Source organism: Paralichthys olivaceus, chromosome 4 (genome assembly GCF_024713975.1).
Source record: "Paralichthys olivaceus isolate ysfri-2021 chromosome 4, ASM2471397v2, whole genome shotgun sequence".
In the NCBI taxonomy this organism is placed as follows: Eukaryota; Metazoa; Chordata; class Actinopteri; order Pleuronectiformes; family Paralichthyidae; genus Paralichthys; species Paralichthys olivaceus.
In genome coordinates, this window is record NC_091096.1 from 21388398 (window position 1) to 21416268 (window position 27871).

At 43.5% G+C, this 27871-nt stretch overlaps 1 protein-coding gene across 16 annotated transcripts in view; it reads left to right on the top strand.

Moving 5' to 3' along the window:
* The window catches only part of fbrsl1 (fibrosin-like 1), a 279449-nt gene that overhangs the window by 124784 nt on the left and 126794 nt on the right, over positions 1–27871 (top strand). For all 16 annotated transcript variants that reach the window (XM_020093934.2, XM_069524201.1, XM_069524198.1 and 13 more), the window contains exon 4: positions 1468–1503. In XM_020093934.2, the coding sequence (XP_019949493.1) occupies positions 1468–1503 (36 nt within the window). The remainder of the gene's footprint in view (positions 1–1467; positions 1504–27871) is intronic.

Sequence of the window (27871 nt, forward strand, 5' to 3'; positions counted from 1 at the left end):
GTTCGCGGCAGGGCTCCTCCCTAATCGTCACCGCAGGAACCTGCGAATCAGAGGGGCACACAGGCGTTGATGAGGACTGAGCCCTACAGCAGGTGTGGGACAATGGATGAGGGGGCATTGGGAGGGTGCAAAACAAGGGAGGTGGTCACAGTGAAGGTGTGGGGGAGGTCGTTTGGATTAAAGGTGGACCTACGGATGAAATTGGTCTTGCAGAAAAGTCCCCTCCAGAGACCAAGGGGAGAGAGATTGCCAATCTAGAGCGAGGAATAAAAGAAGTGAAAAGTGGAAGTGGAGGGAGGGATTCAGAGATTGGTATTCGTGCTAGGATCTGACAGACGGAGCCAGAGAACAGAACAAACCCTGGTCTTTTCTGTCGCCCTCCTGCTCTCTGAGAAAACAGGAGGGGTTTGAAGGACCAAAACACCTCCCTGAATATTTATTTATTCTGCATATTAACAGAACTGGTATAACATAATGATTGTGATCGCACAAAGTAATGACTTTATAGATAATCAGCATTTAATTAAGGACAATGTCAGTCTGCATAGACAAAATAAAATGTTTACAGTTTGGATTGTCTTTTATAATAAATATATAAAGATCAAATAACATGACTTCTCTGAGAATATAAAGCATTTTGGTTATCATGTCTGTCTTTTATATGCCTTATATTTATATATTATATATGCATATGCTGAAATATGCTTAGTTATCTAGCTTCTTGATGCTACATCTACTCAGTGTTGTTTGTTTTGAGCACAAAGTAAATACTTGAAAAATTATAAGATGGAATAAGAGAAGCCGTCATATTCAGCTGGCAGGGTACCTGAGCTGTCACTCACACTCAAAACAACAATTTCTTTATCAAGGTGCGTTTTATCATTTCATCTACTGACGAAAGTGATGAAGTCAGCCCTGTGTGCCTATCCATTTTACACAGCACTCTGGAAGACACAGAGGGGAGTGAAGTCAAACAAATAAAAACTGACACTTAATCTTGACCTGCACTGCAACACCTGATCTACAGCCTGTAATAAAAGCATCAGAAGTAATTATTTTGGCTGCAAGAAGTCAACAGGCAAAGATTGGAACACGTGTCATTAAACATCAATTTTATAAGGTATCTTGTGTTAGGTATCTATTTCTTTTATTTTACATATGCACAGTTCATGCTGTTCTTAAATTTCATTGTGCAATATTACACTACTATAACTTTACCAAATAATGAAGGTTTTCTGCCGTGTATTTTTATGATTGATTACTTTTATAGAGGGTGTGGTTCATCTACCCTCAGTGGAGGGAGCCAGAATGTATGGGAGTGATGTGTTGTAGGCGGGAGTTACATGGCAGGGCGGCTAAAAGGTTAACGTGAATATTGATATTAAAGCGGCACAGCTTCATCATGTCTGTGTCAGCGAGTGAAACGCTCCTTAAAGGTCATCCCTGTTCTCCTCTCTCTCCCTACAGAGTTCCACTCACTCGCTGTCAGGCCGCGGCTACTCGGTAAGTGACATTTTCATGCTTCATAGCTTTACGGCAGAATTACAATCTCCAACGACCCGCTTTATGGCCCCAGCGCTCGACATTTTAATTATGTTAAATAGAGTAATGGAGAAATCATGATATTAGGAACATTAATTCTGGCTGACTGACTGATTAAATTGCGGGAAGGTGTCCTGTGCTACCTTGGCGAAAAGAGCCTCGTTTTATTGGCATCGATCAGCGCTATTCGACGGTGCTGCAATTTGCCTGTCAAGAGTTTTATGTCTTCCTCCAGTGACTGTCAGTGGAGGATCCATTTGCTCACATATCAGACAATATGCCTAAAAGGCTTTTAAAGGCCCCCACATCTATGCAATAAATACAATTTCTCACCACCAGAGAAACGCGTGTACATTTACACCCTCAGGAAGATTCATAGCAGTTAAACGTGTCTTATGATTTGCTGGAACGGGCTGTGCTTTAAATGAGTCAGTGTGATGGTCTTTATCATGGAACATGTAGAGTGTTGTTCAAGGTAAATGTGCCCGAGAGGAATATTTAGAGATGCCTTGGAAAACATGAGCCAAATCCCTTCAAACGTACACCAGCTCTCAAATTGTCAGTTCAGGACTATTTTTATCCCGTGAAAGCATCTGTTGCCTTGCCCCAGTGCGTTTTCCAACCGTAAATTTGTGCTCTTCCCCTCCCATTGTTTCAACGACGTGTCTAGTCTCTGGGTAATAGCGACAGCGGTCGTCCTTTATGTCCTTTGCTTAAAAGGGAACTCATAAGAGGAACATTCTTTAAAGTGTGCTACTTTTAGCTGATGAGTGGCATATGGCAGTTCTTATTGCAGCTTGGAAGCAATCATCCCGACAAACAAAACAACTATAAATGGTTTGTCATCGTTAATCTGCCTCAAAGGACTGCAGTTAAAGCGCTGAACAAAGCTTAACTTCAAAAGGCATTGATCTCTGTGCGATCTTTTTCATTTTTTATTTTTTTTGTCTTAATAGAACATGTCACATTCCTATTCCCCAGCGGCCGCATACTCACAGATGGATGAAAACAAACAAGACCTTCCAAAAAAGCTTGTGGAGCCCTTTGGCTCGAGCTGTCAGTTTGAGTCGGCAGGGAACAAGGCCTTCTCTTTATATGAAAAGAGGAAGGAGGGAGACGGAGAGAGAGAGGGCAGAAGTGGAGATGGAGGGGGGGCTTGTTGGTGGTGTTGGTGTGGGGGCAGGGGCATTGTGCAAGCGAGGCAGAGTCCAGTAACAAGGGCAGGAAGTTTCACGTTGTTTTGCTCCCTCTCCGGCTTTCCAGCGGTGCTATCTGCAGCGTTTGTAGCCTCTGGGCACCTCCTGGGCGCTGAGCTTTGACTCTCAATCTGCTCTGCTGCCAGGCCCGCTTGATTTCTGGGGTCTCCTTATCTGTAAGTGCTTCAGGCTTTACAGTATGATGGTTTTGAAGCAGGGTATGGGGTGCAGGGTTGGGAGGCTCTAGGGAAATGCCAGTCAGAGGCTGAGCGGGTATGGGGTGGGGGGGAGGAAAGGGCTAGGGGCTGGAGATAGTGTTAAAGCAGTAACTGGCTGATCAGTGTTTGTGGGTGGAGGACTGGTTGTAACGTGGGAAGGGGGTGTAGCAAGGTCAATGAGGCAGGCACAGCGGCCCAGTTGGCGCCACCGGCCACCAACAGCACAGACAGGACCAAGAATGTGCTGGTTGGCCCTTGGGGCTGATCACCTCCCCACTAACAATCAAAAAAAAAAAAAAATCATGCGGGTGAATGGGGCTGGTTATCTGTCACAAGGCACTAAGAGGTACAAAAAGACAATCTCTCCTGACAGTTAGTTTTCTTCTTCTATGGGAGATGACGCCTCTTCGTGGTTATGCTTCCATATGTCTCCCCTCTTATGCTGCCTGCCAGGCTTGAATGGCCTCATTTGAATGGTTTACACAAGAACATAGAGAAGTTTCTGGGCTTTAGTGCCAGACTCGTGAAAAAGGGAAATTGGAGCCCTCAGAGTATATTGGACACTGCAAATACCCTCATACTGTGTTAAAGTGCTTGGCTGTAGTATACAGAACACATTGTTTCCTGGTTTAATTTATCAAACTGAGTATTTGCTTCTGATTTGTAACTAGTGGATTACAAACACTGCGGTTGCAGCAACGTTTCTTAAATGAAACTGCTCTTGACTGGTAGATTTTTCAGAATAATACTTCACTTCTTGCTAAGTTGAATGCAGACAAGGGAACTAAAATTATTCCCATTCCTAATGTAATGCACACAAAGTGATGTGAAACTCACAATAATGTGTTTTATTTATGGGCACCGTTCAAGACACCTCATAGTTAAAACAACAATCAAAAACAGCAAAATGTCAGGATATCAAAAAATTTAATATAAGAGGCTAAACAATAGTCAAATATAAGACTTTATACAGGGCAGGGTCACACAGCAAAAGATAACATAAAAACGTGTGTGTGTGTGTGTGAATATCCCACAAAAATGATTTTACATTGTAAGCTAACAACGAACTATCCATAAGTAATGTATACTTTCAAAACATGGTGTGTTGATTCAGTTGATGACATTGCAAGATGTGAAATCACTTCCAGCCACCCGCCCTCCACCAACCCTTCATCCCTGATTCAGGGGCGAGGGCTAATCTCTGGACCGCTGAGTCCAGCAGCGATACGTAGCGGCTGCACTAAGACTCGCTATCTCGCCTTCTGTGGAAGACTGGGTATGGAATTGTTTATCAGGCAGACGCTCTCCTGTCTGCTTTGTGCAGGCTTCATTATAGCCTCAGCTATGTTTGGGAGACGATATCTTTGCCTTGTTTCCTGCGCTGCTACCTGCTTGTTGTTCCAGCGGAGATGGGCCCAGGCTCTGGCGATTTATCATCCTCTCAGGGGCTCCTTGATAAAGAACCCAGCATCCCCCTCTGCGCCTGGGAGATACGGGCTGCAAGAGATGCGGAAAATGTCAAAATATAAAATCTCACTGCAACTCTGCCCGTTCTGTCACGGCCCCTTGTACTGTATAGAGGAGGAGACGTTCTAGCTGAGCCGAAAAAGACAACACACCTCCCTCTTCTTCCAGATGAAGTGATTGAGCCTCTGTCACCCCACGCTTCATCTTTTAACCACCCAAGGCCAACCTACAGCTGATGTTTTCACGCACGATAAAAACACAGAGCTTTGTCTGTGACAGTATAATCGGACTAGTCTGTTTTGGTAAGGGTTTATGTCGTCGATGTCAGGGAGTAAAAACCTTCGCCAGAGTGTTTGGGTTGAGCGAGAGTGCTCTGAGCTCTCAGACACACCCGTTTTTCATTACCCCTGCTCGGGCTGTCAAAATCACATTTAACGCTAAATGACTCCACAGTCTACGCAGAGCAGTCTCAGAGTCATTTGTGCATTCTTAAACAGCCTTTTTTTTAATTGATTTGGCATTCACGGCCTCCACATTGTGGCAAATAGACTTCCCTGTCTGAGTGATGAGGCTTTTTACAAGATCTTTATCGAATACAAGGATTATGTCACTTAATTACAATAGAAGCCATTAAAAGCTTCACGCTTTATTTAACAAAACGACACAGATTCACTGGATTAAATGCTAAACACAGCAATTGAAAGAAATGGAGCGAAAATTATATCCTATACTTTCACAGAAAACCCTGGTTTGTTCCTCTACAGTAAATGAAATCTCGTAACTACATCTTTCTGAGCATCTCTGACTCTCTCTCTCTCTCTCTCTCTCTCTCTCTCTGTATATCAGTCTGTCTGCCTCGCTCTCTGTCTCTCTAGCGCTCCTTAGTTTTCAAGTCGGGTGTGCAGGTGTCTCCATACCACTAGCTCTGCACATGGTGAAAATTAGTGAAGGAAACCACCAGCCCAGTTGGAGTGGGCTGGGGGCCTGACATTGTCCTAGCCTTGGGGTGGGGCGCTGCCTGTCAGGGGCCTCTCTATGGGGGCTGTCCGCCTTGAAAAACCTATTTGTTTATCCCCGTGTGCGGTCCGGCCTCAGATCCAGGCCCTGCTGCTCTCTGCGCACCAGGGACCTAGGCTGTTGCCGCTAGCAACAGATAAAAATTGCTGTTAACCACAGCAGGGCCCACAACACATCAATCAACGGGTCTGCAGATAAAGGCTGCAGGCTTCAGGGGCCCTGGCTGAATGGCATGGTTGAAAATCCTTTTCCAGTGGCTGAGCACACACAGCTCTGATGGTGGAGGGCTGCTATCATTCAGAGTCGAGGAGGCAAACTTCATTTTCAGCAATGCAGCTCAGGTTCTGTTCTAATGGAGATGCATTAGAACGGCACCAACACAAAGGGGACTCTGGGAGAAGTCATTTGAATAAAAAGGCGACACTGTGAATTAGTGTTGACCGGGCCTCAGAAAAAACAGCCCCAGCATAGTTCACTTGTTCTAAATGAACTCTTAATTGCTTTTGCCACTTGGCTTTGCTCTTAAGGCTGCTTAAAAGCTGGGACGTTCAGCTTCGCCGCATTGCACATACCCCGTTTATTAGGACTGAATTGAGATCAACGATTGGAAATAGCTAGAAGCCATACCCCAAAGGCCCAAATTGGCATTAGTAGAAAATATTTTTTCAGCAGAGGTGACTTAAATGGTTCATTCTAACCTTTTTTTCAATCTAGTTCCACCACCCTTAAAGCAAATGTATGGTGATGACTTTGGGGCCTGGTAATGAAAAAGAACAATACTGATCTTTTCTTATATTAAATCCAGTTAATGTATTCCCAGATGGAGCTCTATGCTATCACCCACGCTGGAGTTAGTCCAAATGAAACACAGGCTCTCATGGGTAAAAGCATTAGTTTTATCCCCCTAAGCCCTGCCTTGATTATCATCACTCTTAGTTTGTCCTGGATGCACTGTCCCCTAACTCACATTTGCCCCACTTTAAACAAATAGCCCTATAATGTAACAATCAAACAATGCTCTGAGGATTTGTTTACTGCAGGCTTTCTCCCCATTAAGTTTCACGGACACTGTAGACAAATAAAGTGGTAATTCCACTTTATCATATGTTACATATACCACAATCAAGCAGCAATTACATGCTCCTTCCATTTGTAAGGGCTCCCAGTGCCGACGTGGATGTTTTAATGAGGGCTGTAATGAACGCTCAGGGTGTTTGGCAAGTCTCCGAGATGTTGCTGGGGCTTTTATGGCTCCCCATTATAACGTACAATTTGCATCAGCAAATTACAATGCTCCATATCATTATCCTGCACCAAGGCCCGATCATAAATTAGAGCTCCAATTACAAACATCTATGTGGGAACCGAGAATGAACACGATGGCACCCACCAGAAGCAGGCAGGAGGGAGAGAAAGCCTCCTGTGGATTGTGGGACGGGACATCGATAAAGGTGTGATATTCTCATAAACCGTCCTTATGGGAAATTCATGCTTCCAAAAGAAAGAGACCATTTTCAGGGAGAAAAGAACGTCTGCTATATCTGTTTTGGCAGTTCCATATGTCATATTGCACGGCGCACTGCACATTGAACTTTTTGGTATTTTAATCTCCTTCCTTCTGCTAAGCACAACACCCACTGATTTCGATAGCTGACTGTTTCACACTTCTCATTCTCATTGTGAGCCTGTCCATTCAGCTGTGCAGAGGAAGGGCCTCGTCTATTGTGTCTCAATTCAGACCAAGCAATGTCGCTGTCTCTTCCAATCTCCCTCTGTTTGACTCTCTCTCCCTCTCTTATTCAACTTGATTATACACTGGAGGGAACATAATAAATCATAGAGATTTATCATGCTGCAGCTTATTAATTCACTGCCACAAGTGTAATATTAGTCTGTGTCATTTAAAGAAGCAGCCGTTGCAGAGTTGCCAATGTCGCCCAAAAGAATCCAGAGGAAGCCATTTTAGGTTTTGGCAGAACCTAATGAAAACCTGAATTTTGCAAGAATTGTCATTTCCCAACACGACGTTGCTTCTTCATAGCACTCATCTCTTTCTCTGACTGATTTGATGATCCAGTGTTGCCTCAATGGTTGTGGGGTAAACAAACAGCGGTGTTCCTGTGATGGCTGTGTTTCCTGTTATCTGCGACCTGTGGCCAAATCTCGCATGGAGAGGTAGAATAAAAGGCGCACAACAGCATATTGCTGCAGGCGCCAAGCAGAAACAACCTCTACCGATGAGACGAAAGGCCTGCGGGTCTCCCGCAAACCCACAAGAGCTCCCCTACACCGCGCAAACAAAGCCTGAAATTAAGAGGAGCCAGAGGCAGGCCCATTTCTGCAGCAGAGATAAAGTGTTCCTTTTCATGGCCTCGCTGAGTTTCCCTTACAGGATTGTAATGGGGAAGAGAAACGAAGCAGCGCTTTGGAATATTCAGTCACAGATTTTGAGAAAGCCGGTTTCTCATCTTTTTTTTTTTTTTTCTCCTCTCCTTTCCAGCTCTTTTAACATTCACACCTCCCACCATGCATTCTGGGTTTAATTTTAAAGGTACTAAAACCTCCTTTTGTAGCCTTTAGAGGGTGTCAGATGATGTTTAATTCATATTTTGTTTTGCATGTTAACCTTGCGTATCTGCAGGATCAAACGCATCCATCTTTGCTTTTTGGCTGCAAAGCCAGAGCACGGAGGATGACTGTGAGCCCTTCCTTGAGTTTGAGAGGTCATAAGATGAAGAGACTTTATTTCACATTCACAAACACCCTCTAGCAATTATTCCTGCTAGCTGTAATGTTTCTATGAATCTGTTCGGGTTAAAGCCCCCACCCACCTCTCCAACTCTACCCGCATGAATACCTTTTTCCAAAACCTGTAAAAGAAAGTTATACTAAGTAGGTCATGTTCTGCCACTCGTCTTCTAATCACTCAATGAAAAGAACACGATTTCCCTCCATCGCAGCCCCTGAGCCTTGCTCCTGGGATTTCAGTGAGCAACGCATTTGATTTTCTGGCATATGTTTTCTCCTTTTCCTTTCTCTCTCTACACCCCTCTTTTTACTTTCCTTACCTTGAATCTGACAGTACACAAGCAACACCTACCCTGCCTGCAACTGCACCACACACACACACACACACACACCACACACCGTCCTCTCCCCCCATCTTTTCTCTCTCTCGCTGTCTCTCCTTCTCTCTCGGTGGAGAAGGTGTCTGACAGTAACAGCAGGTAAGGTATAAGATTACAGGAGAAGCAGGGGCAATTATACCTCCAGCTGATGCTGGTGTGTTTATGAGGAGAGTAACTGTTAATGACAGTGTTGCGGTTTCTCCAGAGGCCGGAGCACAGCTTTGGGAAACCTTCTGTTTTTGTCAGCCTTGCTTCCTTTTCAGTGGTTTTTTTTTTTCCGTCCGCCTATCAGATTTTTTTGTTCTTTTCTTTCTCTCCCACGCCTCAGCGACACTGAGAGCCGTCACTTTGAGCTGCCGTGCGTCTGCATTGTTCTGCCGATGCTGTGATTTTTTTCTTTTGGGCAAACAGAGGCGCTAAGCAGGTAGAGATTTCCTGTAATATGCTCAACTAGCAGGTGCTGACTGGATTGCAAGTAACAATGGCTTCTGCAGGTCATAGCAGCTTGGCTTGTTAAAGCACATTGGTAAACATGCATACACACACACACACACTGATACGCACACACTGATATGCACACACAGGCTGGTATTTGCATCTGCAGGTCTCATTCCAGGGTTTCGGCTGCCTTGCCACTTCCCCTCTACGTGCTTTCACACACAGCAGGCAGATCGCAGCGATTTGAGAGGAGTTTGTGTTTAGATAAAGGAGCTTAATCATAATTGCATGGGGTTTCCAGTGTCGAGCACTTGCACTCTCGTAGTTGCTGTCCCTCTTGGTAGATCCTGGCTGGCAGTGAGAGCAGTCCTGAGAGATATGGTGGAAATAAAGTATATCATTAAATATTTTACTGTAAAGTGAAGGTAGAATTAACATAAAGTTAAAATTCAACTTTGTCTTTTATATACGCATCTCTTTGTTAATTCAGTGAACCTGTAAATGTGCTGTGCAGCCCTACCCTACTCTTGTTTGTTTACCATGTTTGACCATATGTAAATCCTAATGCACTTCTGTCTGTGGCAGATGGTGCTAACACACTATTTGTCTTTCCTCTCCTCTGAGGCTGTACCTGCTGGGGTTGAATCTACCTGTTTTACTGTATCCATTTGACATGTTTGACTTAGTGCCCATACCCTATTTGTGAAGAAGTCATTTACACTCTCTTCACCACTGCAGAAATCTGTGGATCAACGTGTTAATTAATGATACATATTTCAAAATATATTCATTGTCACATCCAAATGTGGCTGTTTCATGTAATTCATTGCTGCTGAGATGTTTAACAATACAAAACATCTCTTGAACCATCTGAAGGGTTAGGGTTGGAGTTTAGTTCTGGATATATGTGCCCTCTCACTGACTTGATGTTTGTTTTGTAGCAGTCTTCAAAATGAATGCTGTTTTATTGTTACACTCATTTAAAGTCACTTTGCATAGAAGAATCAGCTAAATGCCAGGAAATGTAAATGAATGCCAGACTCACCCTCCAGTCTTCTGCCCACAACCATCCACACTCCAGACCGGGTCCGCTGTGCCCTCAGCGTGCGCCTGGCCTTGGCCCCGATCACATCGGGGCACATGGGAGATTAACTGGGCTGGCTTACTCACTCAGCAGGCTCCCCGACTCCCCTCTACTCATCCTGGCCCAATCTGCCAGCTAGCCTCCTGCTCTGCCGAGCCATGGCAGCAGGGCACCGCAAACCCGGCCTGCCTTCATTACGCCTGCCAGATGGGCTGAGAATTAGATTCGAACTCCCACCATGGAGGGAGGGTGTGTAGAGAGATTGAGGAGAGAGGTGGCAGAGGAAGAGGGAGGAGGGAAGAAAGTTGCGGGGGGGGAGTAATGGTTTTTGTTTTCATTTATGTTGCAAGTTATTACATTTTAATGTAATACCCCTGGGACCTGGCAGCATTAAATGCCTGTTCTTGAATAATCGACACTAACTGCAAGCAAATGCTAGGGAGAAATGAAATTAGCGAGCACAGCAATTTGGCACAGTGATTATCGGCTCCTTGGAGGCACTTCCTGATGATTTAAGAATGCTAACATTTAAGCAAGTCAGATCTCATTACTCTTCAAGGTTAAATCGAGCTGTGTCAGAGGGGAGGCAGATGCTTGATTGGAAATAGTGCTTCCTTGTCTCTCTTCATCTCTCTTTGTTCATGCCGATGTTTCTCACTTTTGCAGCAGCTCACTGCAGGCGGAAAAGGCTCAGGGCTGAAATCTGTCAGACCCTGATGACACCTTTTGCCAGCTCTTAATTAGATCAGCAATCCTCGGTTTCAAAGGTATAATTTGTCCTCCGCCAAGGATCATCACTCGTGCTATGAGCTCTGCCATGCTAACTGCCTCCGCCTCGTTCTTAATCTCAGTGCACCACACATTCCCTTCCACACAGATGTATGGCTGGGCCTTTGGATGACTAAAAGAAAATAGGGACCTCTATGAATCCACACCAAGGGGAAAGTGTTTATTACTTTTCAGAGTGCACTGCAAATGTTCTTTTATAGTGGATTTTTCCCTGTTATTCTCACTCCTTCTATGGAGGCAGAAACAATTTTCAAAGTAATTTCAGCCCTGGCATCTTCTGGACCGGTGTTTACCTCAGCCAGCCGTACACATCTGTTCTCCATACAAACTTGATCCAATTAGGTGACGCCAGACAATGGCTTACTCCTCCATAAGCCCAGCACAGCGCCAGGGGTCCCGCACAATACGGAAGTGTTTTTTTCTCCCATTACATGGCGTCAGATCCTTTTAAAGGTGTTTACCCGTCGTCAACGTGTCAGCCCCCGTTTCCAAAAGGGGGCTCAGCTGGGGAAGTGATAGGCGACGAGGATAATGATGCTAGTGGGAGCAGCGTGGCGGATGCAGATGCACTTTACCGTGCTGCGTGCGATAAATCCCTCCCTCCGCTGCACTGCACCCCACGAAGTTGAGGGACAGATGGGTTGGACTTTTATCTCCGCTCTCTAAATGCAGGAGGAATCAAAACATTTTTTCGCTGCGGTGATGAGATTTATTTAAAGCAAGGCAGGAGCAACAAAGCTACTTTGGGGAATACGTCTATTAGTTTTTCCAAGCTGTTGTTTTCTCATGCAGAGGGGGGAAAATCATTGCAAGTCAAATGTAATCATCCCGCCGTTGGGTTATACTCCGTCTCGAATAATAATAATATTAGGTTGGTCCCTGGCATAGCCTACATCAGGTTTGTAATTTGAATTTCTGAGACACAAGTAAGGAGGCTGATGTTAATCACAGCCAATCACTGGTGTTATCATTGTTTTTATTATTTTTTTCTTTGTTTATAACAGCTTTATCTTTTGGCTCATCTTGAAATTTGGCAGCCTGAATTCATTATCTGCAGTGTTTCATGTAGTCAACAAACATGGAGTCTGTAATGTGGGAATGTGCCTCCTCCTACTTACATGCTGTGTGCACTGTACCACATCTGATGTCTCTACATGTCATTTTATCTTTGTTGTGGCCAAAAGGATTTCTGGATTGTAGCGGGGTTACCCCAGGAATGAGGAAAAAGCCTGTAAATTGTAACCAGGCATTTCCACATGAAACATTCATGCTTAAGTATGATTAGCAGAGATTAAGGTGGGTTTGTTTTGCCTCTTAGAAGGCCCCCGTGACAATTTGGAAATGGATTGAGAGCAGCTTTTGCAGGCACAGCCTCCTTAATCTCGTGCCAGGAGTTCTCACCCACCTTTGCTGAATTATTTACGTTAAAGTTCTCAAGTCAGATTTGGAGCCAAGGCCCAGAGATACTATGTGTTCAAACTGCCTTAATGTCAGAGCGTGGAAAATCTTATGTTAAGTTATTTCCAAGACTTTTAATGGAAGACATTTTGGAAAGGGAGAGTTTTTTTTCAGTGCCACCTGAGGATCTATTCTGTCGATATTAGCCATCCCCCAAAAAACTGTGTGCCTACTGTAAGGGAAGCAGTATCTTGTACATTTTCTATTTCTAAGTCTGACAGTATAGACAGAGATCAGATAGCGGTCCATTCTCCCATCCAGTGATGTGTATCCATCTCCCCATCCAAGCCATTCTACTATCATGTATCCCATTTCCATACCGTCTCCCTATCATGTATATGAGATGGAGCCCTCCCATGTGCTGGATGATGCGATCCCCAGATAGATTCATTCATACATAATGATAAAAGATGGGTTTGGACAGGGCTACTTATTTGACAATCATTGAAGTGCCACGGTGATGGATGGTGAAGGGGACCTCCCCCCCTTCTCCCCTCCCACTCCGTAACCACAGCTCCCCCTTCTGATCCCACCTTATTTATTTTTCCCAGCCCAAGCTCAAGGTCTCCACTCACTTTAAAAGAGAAATATCAAATTGAATTAAAATTGCCCGCTCACCCAAAACAGAGACCCATGCGCCTTAAAATTCACACATCTGTTCCCACAATTCATTGCAAAGTCAAACTCCCTCTCTCTCTCCCTCTCTCTCTCTTTCACTCTCTCTGGGTGCATGGTAATGTGAATTATTCATGCCAGCGGGGCCGCGGCGTGCTTCATCATGTTAAAGTGCCCATGACATTACTGATGGAGCCACTGACGCCCTCGCACTGCTAGCTATGCTAATGTATTTGGAAGGAGGAAAGGAAAGAGGTGGCAACACCTCTGGGGATCAGAAGGACATGAACAGATCACCTTTCAGAAATTAGTACTTGAAAGTCTGGCCAAGTCCCAGTTGAAAATGTCCTCTCTTACTTCCAAAATGAATCCTAAGGATGAAGGTTTGGAAACCAAAGTAATGTTACTTCTCCAGGGTTTAATCAATCAGTTCATCGTCAGAAACCGGCCATGAACTGCTGTGTTACGTGTTCGAGTTCTTTGCATCCGCGTCATCTCTCTGCAGTCCTGATCTAATGAAAGCATACAATTCCCAGAAGACAATTCAGTTTCTGAACAATTAAAGACTTTACAAAACTAGAATGTCAGTCATTCATTCCGCCAAGTCCCAATAGTCCCGTCATGAAAGGATGTTTAGTATGAAGTATTTAATAAATATCATTCCCCTTTTCCTGTTTTTTTTTAACTAGATCCATGAATTTTAAAAACTGTTGAAATTAAACTCCTGGATCCGCCCCTTTGTCCAGACAGTGCCAAAATATAAAGGGTTCTTTCTATATCATTCTATTTCAATCTGATGATCAAACTGCTGTTTTTTGTTTGGTCTTAAAAATGCTCAGAGTTGTTTTTATTGTATATAAGATTAGATAAATATTTAGATGTTTCTACAGCCAAAACTACTATTCTGCACAATTCATTTGGATGTTGAGAATGTTTCCAACATTTCTAAGAGTGTTTTAAAAAATATATTTTTCACACTTCTACAAAAAACTAAGTTGAGCAAGTGAAGAAGTTTCACTCGTCCCCCGCCCCACGCATTTTCCAGCTCATGCTGAGACTCAAAGTTTTTGATCACAACCTCGCTTCTCAGCTGGATTACCTTTCTGCTCACTGAGAGAGTGCGTCTCAGTAGCGCCCAGGGGATTACTTTGTGTTATGGTGCATCCACGCTGCGAGCTCTAATGACGTACTGTATTTATCGGAACCCTGAAATTCAATAAGCCAGCTCAATTGTAGGTTCAAAGAATTAACTCTGATGCAATATTGAATATAGAGCATCAGTTCAGCTTGTGAAAGAATATACTTCCACTGAATGGTGCCATAGTGCGCACAATGTGGGCCCACAGGGAGAGGCCATCATTCAGCTCCATTTTAGTCCTTCAGGTGTTTGTATTCATGTCTAAGAATGGTTTCTAAGACAGCAGACTATTACATCTGGTATCTCTTCTCCAAATCTGCAGATTCATGCAAATGAATGTCTCTCCGCACATGTTTTTTTCTCAATGTTGTAAATTGATCTTGCAATGAGCCAGTGCAGTCTGACAGAGGTGATACACAAAGAAAACAAGAACAGAAAAGGGAGGAAGCCGAGAGAAGAGGTTGAACAGGATATGAAAGTATTTCAACTGTCGGTTTGTTTAAAGCGGCCTCCGATATGCCCTTTGTGAAGCTTTTCTCGCCTTTTCATAAACCGCCTGCGTGTCTGTAAAGGTTCTAGGCGCGATGAGCACAACCGATACTGTGGTTCCCACACGCTTCGCCCTCTGAAATTTCACAACCGATAGCGGTTACTGACAGAGGGGGCCTGATACAATCTCACCTGATTAGAAAAAAGAGAGTGAGAAAGCGTTGAGGCAAGGCGAGTAAAAACTAGAGGAGATAGCGGGCCTCATCAGGTCTCTGAGGTTGTGTCTAGGTTTCAGTTCACATATCTCTGGCTGGCCCCGAATGCACCACGCTCTCAACAAATGAGTGGGTTGTGTCAAGACAGATGGATTACAAACCACAGTGGCATTGCTTTATCGTCTGATTGCAAATTTTAGGCAGAGATTCTTCTGGTATGATAACAACTTTTTTCCTTTCTGATTCATTCAGTGCGAACAAGGTCAGTAATGCTGCCTCCCCTGAAATTATCTGGAGGTGGTGTATGTTAGTTGCTGCGGACATTCTTCAGAGTTTATCCTTCCAGCCCCAAAGTAAGAACTCTGGAGAATGTCCGCACCCAATTGTGAAGACATTTTCCTGAATTTCATGAACCCATGATATCATGTTAAATCTTATCACACTATAACCCTTTAAGCATAAGTAAAGCATACACTCTTACATACATAAACACATGTGCCACCTTGACACTAGTCTCCTCCAGTCACTGGCACACAGGCCTGCTTAGGTCAGCCAAGTGAGACTTTGGAGAGCAGGGGGTACTCCAGGGGCTGAAAGATGAGCCTGATCCCACGTAGGCAAGAGGGCTTGCCCCTAAAATGGCCAAGTTGCCTGGCTCCTGGGAGCTACTCTGCTGATCTTATCAAACGCTCTTGTTGCTGAGAGGAGGAAGAAGGAAGGAAGGTGGTAGATGGCATCATCCTGTTTGTTCCTTTTCTGACTTCTCCTGGCATGTCTGCTCATTTATTTATTTTTCCTGTTCGTCTTCGATTGAACGTGCTCCATGCATCGCTGTCATTCATCAGGAGGTGACATGACGGAGTGTCTGAGATATTAACAAACAAACACGCTGATCTGACTTGCCTAACAACATATGTGAGATGTGAAAAGCGGCAACCCGGATTCTTTGAGTGAAAAATTGTTCCAAAATACAGTGCACGGTTTGGAGAAATATTTGCATTTCACAATCGCTATAATTGGAAGATATTTTTTTGTTTAAACCTCTCAGATTTCACCAAAGTGACACATGTCACGAAGGGTATGCCCTACTACCCCTTCCTCCTCCTATTAGTGGAGCTTGTTAGGGGAGCTGCCATAGGCCCTCATTGCTGTGACGGCTCAGTCACAATCTATTACATTGACTGGGTGCCTGTGCATCTCTAACTGGCACCAAATATTGGTTTTGCTGAAAAATTCTGAAAAAACCCAGCACATTAATAATGAGAAAAATAAACAGGAGGCTTGTCGACAGGACGTGGGTGGCTATCCTGTGGGAAAGGAATCTTGGGGGATATAGAAATGGTTAGAGCATCACACAACAGGGGTTCCACCACCTCCCCCTCACAATCGTTCCTATACTCCCAGTGCCTCGCAGCTATCAAGGCACTTGCGTCGCTGGAGTAAGACAGCAAAGTTTTCATTTACTATCTACACAGCTCCCTCTCCGAAAGCAAGCCTTCAGGGTAATGTTAGGTCTTTTCATAAGTTACAAAGATGTAATTAGACAAATTAGCTCAGCAGACACTCAGGGTTGCCTTTTTAATGGCTGCGTGTTGCCTAGGTTGGTAATTAGCAAGCAGCCGCTGCTCCAAAATCACACATTGCACCCGAGGCCCTGCATCCGCAACCTGACAACCAGTAACAGTGCAGTAATGAAGGCTTATGTATCCCACAGGCTTGGTTTGTCTTACTTGCCAGCCAGGTTTGATGTTCGAACCCACGCTGAGCCACTGTGCAAATCTCTTGTTTATGCTCATGTATCATTTTCTTCCAGGTTGAGCGTGTACCGTCCTTTCAGCACAGTCATGTATTCAAATCACACCAATGTGTTTTTGCCTCCGAGGCACAGACTTTCATTCCAGCCAATCACCTTTATGGTTCAATTCATCAGGGCCCTGGACTACGTGTCCAGGTCTCTTGCTGTGAGTAGCACCCGGTTAGCCGATGAGCCATTTCCACACACCCAGCCCCTCTCCCGCTCTTAATGACTTGCCGATGGTGATTTTCACCAAGCGCCTGTTTTTTATTGGCTCGGAATAAATTCCCCTTCTCTCTGACACCAGACATTCTCTTTAAATTGGATTGAGAGAGCTGAATGCCAAATCGGAAATGACCGAGCAAAATGCAGATTAACTTGTGAGAGAATATATTTGTCTATTTGCTGCACGTGTCCATATTACATTTGTGACAGTGTTTTTCACAAATATGAATTGGCTGCAAGCTTTTCACTGTTACAATGAGTCTTGATGTGCAGAGAGAAATTGATTTTCTCCATTTTCCATTTATTTGAGTACAACCTCAAGCACTAAGCCATGTCTTTATACCTGTATATTTCATAACATTTTTCATTATCTGGAAAGACATCACATTCAGCTGCTATCATTAGGTGTGTTGAATACATCACGACACCTTTTTCAGCAGAATTTCCCACATGCAATTCTGTGTAAAACGGTATTTAAAATATCTCTTTATAATTATAATCAGTTTATATTTGTATATGTCAAACATATAAACTGGACGTATTGAAGCTAAAGATAATAAAAATAACCCTATTAGCTGCTGCATGTAGGGAACTGCCATTTGACCTAACCTCTTGCAGGCTCAGCAGCTATCACACACTGTCGCTCTGTCCTAGTTATGGGGGCAAGTTGGCACAATGTTCTGCCTTCCCCAACGTGGGGAAGGAGATGATTGGGAACAACATGCTGCAAGTGGATAGCAGCACACATCCACAGGAGCTTTGTGGACCAGTGAGATAAGGCTGGAGCCCACAGCGTGACAGGGTGGGGGGGCGGGACGACTGGGGAATGGAGGACAAGACACTGCAGCCTTAAGGCCAAAAGACTCAGCAGAGAGTAATGAGGGCCAGCTCTCACCGAGGATACTGCCAAAACTGCCTGAGAGAGCAGGGAAAGGGGAGCAGGAGAGGTGGAATAACAACCTTGGAGGGCAAATTAGCCGCCTCGCCTTAGTGGCTGACACAGTAGAATGTGGAAACAAAAGCCACAAATGACAAGGAAGTAATGTGAAGGTGGCTTTGATTTGGGCGCAGGAATTTGCCGGGACAGGCGTAATTACACACCAGACTGGAATGCATGAACTTTTGGTCATGAAATTAGTATATGTACACTCTATTATGTATTTGTGTCAAAATGATTACATGGAATCTGGGCTTTGTTATAATGTGGCGCACCACATTATGTAGAACGTAACATCAACAACTTCAGAAGTCATACCCTGCTGAAAATACAGATGTCACAACAGAAAGCTGTAACTTGTCCAGTGTGTTTCCATACTGTCCATACCAAATTCATACAAATTAGTTTCAAGGATATGTATCTTCCCCTCAGGGTGACATTTAATCACTCCTCATCTCGCACCATCATCACGTGATACATACAGTATTTGTCCAGTGTCTTATTTACCTGTAAGCAATTCTGTAGAGCATGGGGTGAAACCACTATGCACAACACCAGGGTCAGTCAGAATCAATCAGCCGCCATCTTAAAATGAAAACTCACAGGGGCCATGAAGATCCTCCGAGGGCACAAACTGAGTTGAAAAATACTTTTAATTTTGAGTGTCACAGTTTCTCAGGCGCAGATCGTTACCCATCCATTCTGCATGATGCCTTTAGATTCCTCTAATAGAATTTGTTGCGCCTCTGTTTGTCTTTCTTCCTCTGTCCTTTGCCTTCCTCCTTTTCTCTCTCTGTCTTCCACTCCCTCTTTCTGTCTCTCTCTCTCTTATGCCACACACACACACGCACAGTGAGCTTCTTCGAGCGAGGCCTGCCTGTGGCACAAGACATGTTGGATCATTTGATTCCAGCTAATAACCGGAGTTCGCCCAGAGAAAGGCATAAATGAGTAGTGGCCTCCCTGGGCTCCTCCTGCTGCCTGTCTGAAGTGTGAGACGACTGCAGGCTCTCATCCAGTCGGCTCAGTGGATGGAGGCTGATTGTGTCGTAAGGGCCCAAATATGGATGTTCTCCTAGAGGGCGATGCTACACAAGAAAAAGCTTTTTGTACAAGTGCAAAAAAATATCTGTCATTCCAAGTATTTGCCACAGTTTTACTATAAATCTGTTCTTGTCTTTTGTGTTTTTGTTTTGTTTGTTAAAGATTTTTCCTTTAATTGCTTGTTAAGGAACACAAACACACAAACACCTAACCACACACTGTCTACACCCCCTCCCACAGTTACATACACATACTAGCAAAAACCCACACCTTCCTCCACACAGCGCACTTACATCCACATTATATAATTTCAGTAAAAAAGACAACACTTCCTTGTTGACACGTTGTAGTGCTTTGCGTTTTGATTAGCGATGGAAGGGAAGTGGTAATGAACTGTGAACGCTCTGCTTCCTTCTATTTGGAGACCAGGCATCAGCTCATTCCTCTGCTCTCGCTGCCAAACACCGTATTACTATTCTGTCCGTACGCCGCTCCCAATTAACTCTGGTATCGCTCTCTCATCCCGCCTTTGTTCATATCCAATGTCAGAATGACTATTTGTTCCATTTTCTCAGCAATTTGGTGATGATCATATACCTGTTTATGGACGAGCTGTGACATTACGACGCCTCTCTGCTGCTCCTGCTGCTGTTGTCTGTGGTTTTTAAGCTTTTTGTAACAAGTTGCTGTCGACCACAAAGACAGCAACAGACAGAGTTATCGTTAGGCGGCACTTTTTCCACATTTATCTCACCCAGATAAAACAATTAAACCCTTCTTTCAGTTTCACCTTAACATCTCTCATACAAAACTTTTCTTTTGTTTTTACGCAACAGCTCGTCATTACCGCTCTGAAAAACAAAAAGTGTGAAATCACATTTCCCTTCTATCTCGCCTGTAGAATCTGCAATAACAGCCCCGCCCTCGCCTTACTTTCCTGGCTTCGTGGACACTGAGAGATGCACTGTGCGACTTGTGTTTGTGTGTGATTATGTGTGTGTATGTGTGTGAAATAGAGTGTGTATCAATCTTTTGTCATCTTTAATACCGCAGTCTTATCGGGAGAAATGACAAGCTCAAATGAGCCGGCGCGGCAATTACCGCCATGCGAATAAATGTGGGTGTGTGAGTGTGTGTGAGTGTGTGTGTGTGTGTGTGTGTGTGTGTGTTTGTTAAAGTGTGTGTGTGTGTTTGTGTGCGTGCGTGTCTGTGTGTGTGTGTGTGTGTTGGATGGATGGGGGCAGGAGGGTGTGTGTTGGTAGTGGGACCATTTACAACTTGCTGATGAGAAACCCCGCTGTTCTCCTCATCACCCCTTCCTCCCCATCTGTCTCCCTCAACACGCCCCAAACACATAGATACACACAGATACACACAGTCACACACGCACCCCAGGACACCTGTAATTACACAGTTAAGTGTCACACAAATACTTATTTTCCAGTTACTCCGATGTCCAATCTGTATCTCCATTGGCTCTGGAAGCTCTTGCAACCCATGTCAAAATGTTGTTATTCATATCACTTGGAGCAAAAATAAAATGGCTGAATTGCAAAGTGTGCACACACAAACTAACACACACCACCAGCTATATCATCTTCTTCTTGCACCAACATTCATACACACACACACATTCGAATGGATCAACCGTCCTCTAATAGGAGCAAGGGACACATCAACACAGCAAGAGAAGCCTGCGGAGGCCTCAACATGTGGACGGATGGGGAGGTGTCAAACATGGAAGTGTCAAACAGTGTGCACTCACCACCCCGAACCTCTCCTCAGTATATGCTGCGTGTGTGTGTGTGCGCCTGTGTGTACAGTGTGTGTGTCCGTGGGCGGCTGTCACCTCTAAACAGCAAGTTTCCAAATGACAGGGCCAGGCGATGACAGTTCAGCTACTGCCACCGGGCAGGTTAGAGACGGGAGCCTCCCTTCATCTTACAACCCCCCCCCTCCTCTCTCTCTCTGTCTCTCTCTGTCTCCCTCCCTCTCTTCATGTTGTGACTGCTTCTGACAGGACTTGCAGGTTTCTAGCTGTTTATTCCATGTGGTTTTCTTGCTACAACATGTCTGCATTGTGCTTTTTCACCCTGGCATGTTCATAAGTTTGACATGTTGACATTGAGCTGTTAGTGTGTGTTTGTGTGTTTGTGTGTGTGTGTGTGTGTGTGTGTGTGTGTGTGCGTGTGCATGCGTGTGTGTGTGTGTGTGTGTGTCTATCTATAGTTATTAGGGCCAATGTTGGTTCTATACCATCATTATGAGGACAATTTGGCTGGTCCTCACAAATTGAACTGGCTTTTTTAGGGTTAAGACTTGGTTTTAGGGTGAGGATTAGAATTTGGTTAGGTTTATGCATTTGGTTGTTAGGGTTAGGGTAAGGGACTAGGAAATGTATTATGTTGAGTGTCCTCACAACTAAAGAGAGATGCGCATTCGTGTCTGTGTGTGTTATATGTACATATACTATAAATGTACAAATGATAAATATGTAATTAACATAAAAATATAATCTTTAAACAATTTAAGTGTTGGAGTTAATTCAAGTAGATAGCCCTGGCAGAACCTCACCTGAACCCAAATATAATTTCGATATTTTTGTGGGTCAACGATAAACACTATTATGTGTGTGTGTTATATTCTGAACAGCTTTAGTTGTAGAGTGATGTGAATAGTAACTAAAACAGAACCACTCAACAATGAAAATATTATTCATATATATAATTTAACTTCATATCGAACAAAAAAAAGATTGATCGATGGCTTTTGCTGTTGTTTGTAGACACTTTGAGATCATGACCTGGATCACTGAGAAGCTGCACATGCCTCTCTGTATACAACCGAGTTACATAGTGTAGCTCTCACCAATCTAATTAACGTACACATGGATGTTGACCTTTGACCTTTGTGCTCTTCTTTGTGATACTGCTGGAAAAATGTGTCTTGTCTGGCAGTAATGGTTCTTTTCATTCTTCCATCTTGTGCCTAACATGTTCATATGTTGTCAAAGCAAACTTCTAACACATTAAAAAAAAATACTCTTCTTTTAATAATATTTGGTCTGTGATATGAGTTCTCCACCGAAAAAAGAAAAACTCTTAAGCACCGTTCCTGGAAAAGCCTGAATCTACAAATATGCAAATATGTTTGGGTTCAAAAGTTTAACTGCTTCAGATGCAAGATGTGCCCTACTTCACTCAGAAGTCCAATCTGAACGTACGAAGATTCAGGTTTCTGCTACACTATTTCTCAGCTCGTATATTTTATCATGGCTGCCTACACTGGTAGTGATGTCATAAATCTCACATTTAAGGGGAGCACATATAGGTACATAGCATATATAGCATATTCACTTTCAGTATTTGAGTGTGAAAACAGACTTCTACAGCACCAACACAAAATGTACCACTTAAATCGACAGTTAAAATGTGTTTTCCATCTTAACTGCTTTACTGACAAATGATTTTTAATAAATAAAGTTTGTGGAAATTTTGATAAAATGATTTCTGCCTTCGAAATGCAATTCAGTGCATCTGACCCTGCATCATTAATGCTACATTACAGTTAAAAAGTCGAGCAATCAAGCTTAGTTTTCCCACAAATGTTGGTCCGCACAGATATCAGTACAAAAAACCCCATGGTCATTTCCCTGTAGTACCTCAGCCACGTGAAGTCTGTGAGCCGTTCCTGTCGCTAAGAACAGCTTGTTGCTGTTTTGGAAACAACTCATCAGCTGCCGATTCCTCCTCTGATTATTCCTCATTGGAAATGTGGGACTGTTGTGGAGAGAGTGCAAGATCTCTTCTTTTGAAAAGTGACTCGATAATTAATTTCATTGTCACAAAAGGGCCGAGCGAGAGTGATTGTGCTTGAGAGAACGCCCATAGGTAGATGACATCCTGCACATCATTATGCTTTAATGACAGGAACCTTGTGTTAGCTCTTTACTGGAATCACTCCCTTACACTCTTTCTCTCACATAAACACATTCAACAATTCTCCCCCCCCCCCCCCTTTGTTTCACATGAAATATGATGATGGTTTACAAAAAAGGGAGGGTTGCAAGTCGCACTGGAGCTCTTCTTAGCAGTGTCTCCGAAAGTAATCGCAAAATGTGACTAAATGGTCACTGTCTGGAGCCCTGTCTGGAGCCCTATGACTCAGGAGGTAGAGAGCCAGAAGGTTTGCAGTTCAATCGTCATGTCCACACCCAAGAAACTGAACCCTGACGGCTGTGTGTGATCTATGATAGAGAAAGTGCTGCACATAGATGCACTGTATGAAAGTGTGTGAATGGGTGAATGGCAAAACTGTTGTGTTAAGTGCTTTGAGTGGTCATCAAGACTGGAAAAGGTGTAGCATAAATACAGACCATTGACACAATTCTGCATAGTGATAATCGAACATCCACGTAAAGGAGCAATTAGCAAAATACCTTTTTCAGTGGTAGAAGGTTCAGATTTGAATCCCTGCTAGGCCAAGGTCTATCTGTGTGTGGTATATTCTTCCTCTGTCTTCACTGGATACTCCGGCTTCCTCCTACTGTACAAAGACATAAGGATTGAGGTTAGGTTAATTGGAGATTCCATATTGTCTGTGGTTTGAATGGTGTGTGAATGATGTGTGAATGGTTGTTTGGAGGCCCTGTGTGACACAGTGTGCAACCGAGTGCAGTTGGACTTAAATCATCTAGTATCTGAACAAACTGGTCTTCAATAAGAAATATCACTGGTGTCTTCTACATGTCATCTACCTTAACCTTTTTCAAATATTTTTTTGCATGTTTTACCCTGATGTATAGTACGTAGCCCTGTTGATTCAGGCGTTGCCTTGGCAACTACAGACTTTCTCTTGTGGGTAACTCTTTAAATCAATGTAGTACCACTACCTGCTCTGATATCACAATATAAACTGCGTATTACCACGACCCAGCCTTGAACACTCACATACAAGTTTGAGATTGTGTTTTGAAATTGTGCTTTTGGTGGTTTAATTCAAAGATGTGACTTATTGAACTAGTCCTGGGATGTGTCATCTCATGTTGAAGGAGCAATCCCTCTACCGTGGATGGGGTTCAGTTTAATTTAACGGCCTGCAACAGCTCATCGATAGTTTGTCCCACAGCACAAAGAGATGAAATTGGCAATGACAGCATATAGAGGCTATTGTAGGTTATATCTTTATAAACAGACCCCACGCAGGAATAAATGAAAATGGATTTCAAGTGGAACACACTCTAGAGAAATACATCTGTGTCGTGCACAGGCGGCACACTGAGTGAATTTGAAAGTGTCTGATGACCTCTAAGTTAATCCTTACCAAGGGTGTTCTGAAAGCTGAGGGGCCGATGAGATTTGTGACTCAACGCCACATATTTGAATCCCCCTCATGACTGTTGTCATGTGCCTCCACATTTGTTGTGTATGTGTCTGTCTTAGGAATCTGTCTAATAAAGCAGAACACATTATGAGGAAGTCTGTTTACGGGCTCTTAGCCTTTTACGTACTGATTAGGGGATTGTGTGCTTGCCGATGGATTTATCTCTTTATCTTCTGATCAAACAACCGCAGTAATATTACCCATGACAATCACAGGCTGCAGCATGTATGGTGAGCCATGAATAGTCATATTACCATACATTTACATTTCTGTGTCCAACATATGGCTTTAAATGCTTGTCAAACATAATGCAATTATGTTCTCTTGAATATTTGTATATCTTGAAACAATCCCCCGGAGAGCTCTTCACATAGAATCATCACTGGCTTTTGTGCAGTCACTGACATCATTGTAGTTGTAGAGCTTAATGACATTACAGCTCACAAGTCATTCATGATGTAAGTCACTGTATTCAGTCGTAGAATTTATACATGGCGTAAACACGCTGGTTGCACTGCAGCCAAATGTGACCACGGCAGAATATTTATCTTTAATTAATCTTACTTTTAGTGTCTCTGAGTAATGAACAGTGTGGCAACCTTATTTTCAGTCAGACATTGATGCATTTAATCATCAGTTTATCAGACGTTAATCAAAAGTTACAGTTGAGTGACAGTTCAGCAAAACTTCTGGATTAATTTTATTGTGTCAAGAGCCATTACACTTGGCATCAGTGAAGTAAATCAAAAAGTTATAGACGAGTGCAGCCATAGAAATCGCCTTAAAAGAATGTCTTGGTTAAAAGTCCATCTTAGTTCCTGGTGTTCTTTCCTTATTCGCTCCATGTTGTGTCTGTTTCAGTTCACAGAGTTACAGGTCACATTGCCCTCCCCTTGACTCCATCCTCTTATTCACACACCACCAGACACCACACACATGCACACACACGGGTATACATACTCCAGACAAACCCGGCAGCGTCACTTCACAGCGCCCAGACAGATGGAAACCATTATTTGATTCTTAACTCGAAAGGAAATCATTTCATATCACAAAAAGCAAATTACCAGTCGTCCAAATATTTAGGGAACGAGATAAATTGGAGACCTCCTCCTTCCACACTGGCTTCCTGCACGGAAACTCTCATTTTGGAAAGCTGGGAAAAGGAAAATAAACGTGTGGCAGTGGGGGGGGAGACAGCCCTGTTGTTGACCTCTGTGACACGGCGGGGCGATTATGGAAGTGCGTTCTTTGATTTCAGAGCAGGTCTGGCGCTCTACACAGGATGCCATGTGCCCAACAAGGACCTGGGGCCTCAGAGAGGAGGAAGCATCTCCTTTATGGCACTTACAGCATTTGCACGATGGCCTGTGATGGATAGGGAAGCAATCCAATGCACAATATTTCCTGTTCCTCTTGTGTTATGAATCAGAGCTTGACAGTCAATCCAGCTATGTCCTATAGCTATAAGATATAAAGCATTATCTGTGTGGCAAAATCTATAATATGGACATTAGTAAGATGTCAATAATTCATTGATTAAAGGAGATTAACTTTGTGATATTAGGACTTATGGAGGGATATCCCAACATAAATTATAGAAACTTGATTTGGAAACCAACTGGGTCGTCGACCTTTCTTTGTCTGAAAATAGATTTTAGATATGTCTTAAAGAATCTCACTTTTGCACTGTATAGCTCTTCACTTAAAGCAATGGACAGAGGTGTATGGGGCCTGTGGTTATTTCCATCTTTCTACCTTTGCAACGAATCTAGTTGTTCTTCTCTCCCTCCCTTTACTCCATCTCCCACCTTTTGACCCAGCCCATCTTTGATTATCCCTTAGAAAAATGGCTTCTTTGACTCCCAGAGCGTGTAGGAAAGAAAAATGTCCTTGAGTTATTTGTCTTGCTGCTTTTGTCTTGCAGCACATCTGCACCGAGCACTGTCATCCAAAGCTTTCCTTCCATTCCTCCCTTCCTTCCCTCCACGCCACATCTCCTCCCACTGCAATGCATCAAAACAGCTGGGTGTCTGTTTGCGGTCCATTCATAATTGTGCTGGGGTAATTAAGAGCTTTCTGTAAAATGATAGCTTTGTCAGGCTTCTCAGATGTTACGGAACAAGGCAGCCTACAAAGGTGTTAGTGTCGCACATTCATCATTGTCATCTGGGGCTAATTAGCAGCCTATAAATCACTAATCCAACCTGGACCAGCCGCAGCTGAAAGGAACTATGTTTTCTTAAGGTGGATCAGGACCTCAATCCCTCCTGGCTGCTTTCCCTTGTTTCATGTTTTTAAGCTTTGACTTTTATTGAAATAATAAACATTTGCTGTGTTATTGTCTATAATTTTTCAGTTTTATGAATTTATTAAATGATCTGCTATAAATTTATCATCTTGTTTTTTGTATGATCCCTAATTTCCCATTTTTTATCATCCAGGAAACTAATTTAAAGCTAAAAGAAGCTGAATGAGATAACACTCTCTGCAGCAGGCAGGGCTGAAAGTGTCCTCGCCCTGACTTTTACAATGATAGGAAGGTTAAGTTAGCACTGTGTTAGATTTATGCCACCTTTCAAGCATCCTTCATTTCCACTTACTTACCAGATCAAGCAATCCCCAGCCAGTCTATAAAATCCCACAGCTTACTTTTCTTTAATTAAATGCCACTCGTAATGCTCCTGGTGCACCCCGTATATCTGCAGCCATAGCTGATGCTTTAAAAAGCAAAGAGCCACTTTTAATGTGGTACGCCGTCTGCAGCTCAGCTGCACCAAGGGCACAGAGCAACAAGGCATCCATCTTAACAAGGTCACACCGTTTGATTTTTAATATAACGGTCAGTGCTCAGGCCCTGCGTCCTTCTTTGAAATATTAGTGCTCATTAATGATGTGGAAGCTGCCCCGCCCCTCCCCTCCTCGCAAAAACCCATCAGCAATCATTCTGTACACGAGGGTGTGCAGAGTCAGATCCATGCTCAGACCTGCTCCCACTCACTGCCAGGGGCTGGCCAAAAGCCTGCTTTATAGGCCAACTTTATGGCATTCATTGTGCACACTTAACAGCCACTGTAATTCTCTCAGATGGGTTGGGGGAGTGAGGCGATTAGCTGTTAGGTCTAAACGTGGGTTGCCTGAGACTTTGACCTTTTGTTTTGGACATGAAAGATGATGTCTCTGCCGAACTCAGAGAGATTTCCTATCTGCAGTCTGGTCTCTACTTAATTGTGATTTTATCCTTCATATTTGCATCTTTGCTTTAAAAATTATGTCCAATAACAAGGAAGTAGGCTGAGGAAAGTCTTATTGAAGATGATGTTAAGAATTATAGCCAGAGACATTGTGTTGTACTTGTGCATTTGCATGTTTGAACTTTGACCATTTTCCTAAAGGCTTTTACAAGTGTTAATGCATTCTTCATTTCTGCTAACAATATTCCATGTGGCGTCCTGCACCATGACTATGTTGAAGCAGTTAAAAGTATTCACTTTCAATTGCTGCATCTCGGAGATGTGAAAAATAGGCACACAGGGTCAGGGTTGAAACGATCTCACGCTCCTACGCAAACAGCTTATTAGAAGCAGCATTTGTTGAGGGCACAGGAAGGTTTGTGCTTCTTGTTTTTCCTTCCCACTCATTTAATGTAGTTGAGCAAGAAAATGGGACCAACATTAATGTGGTGCAGATTGCC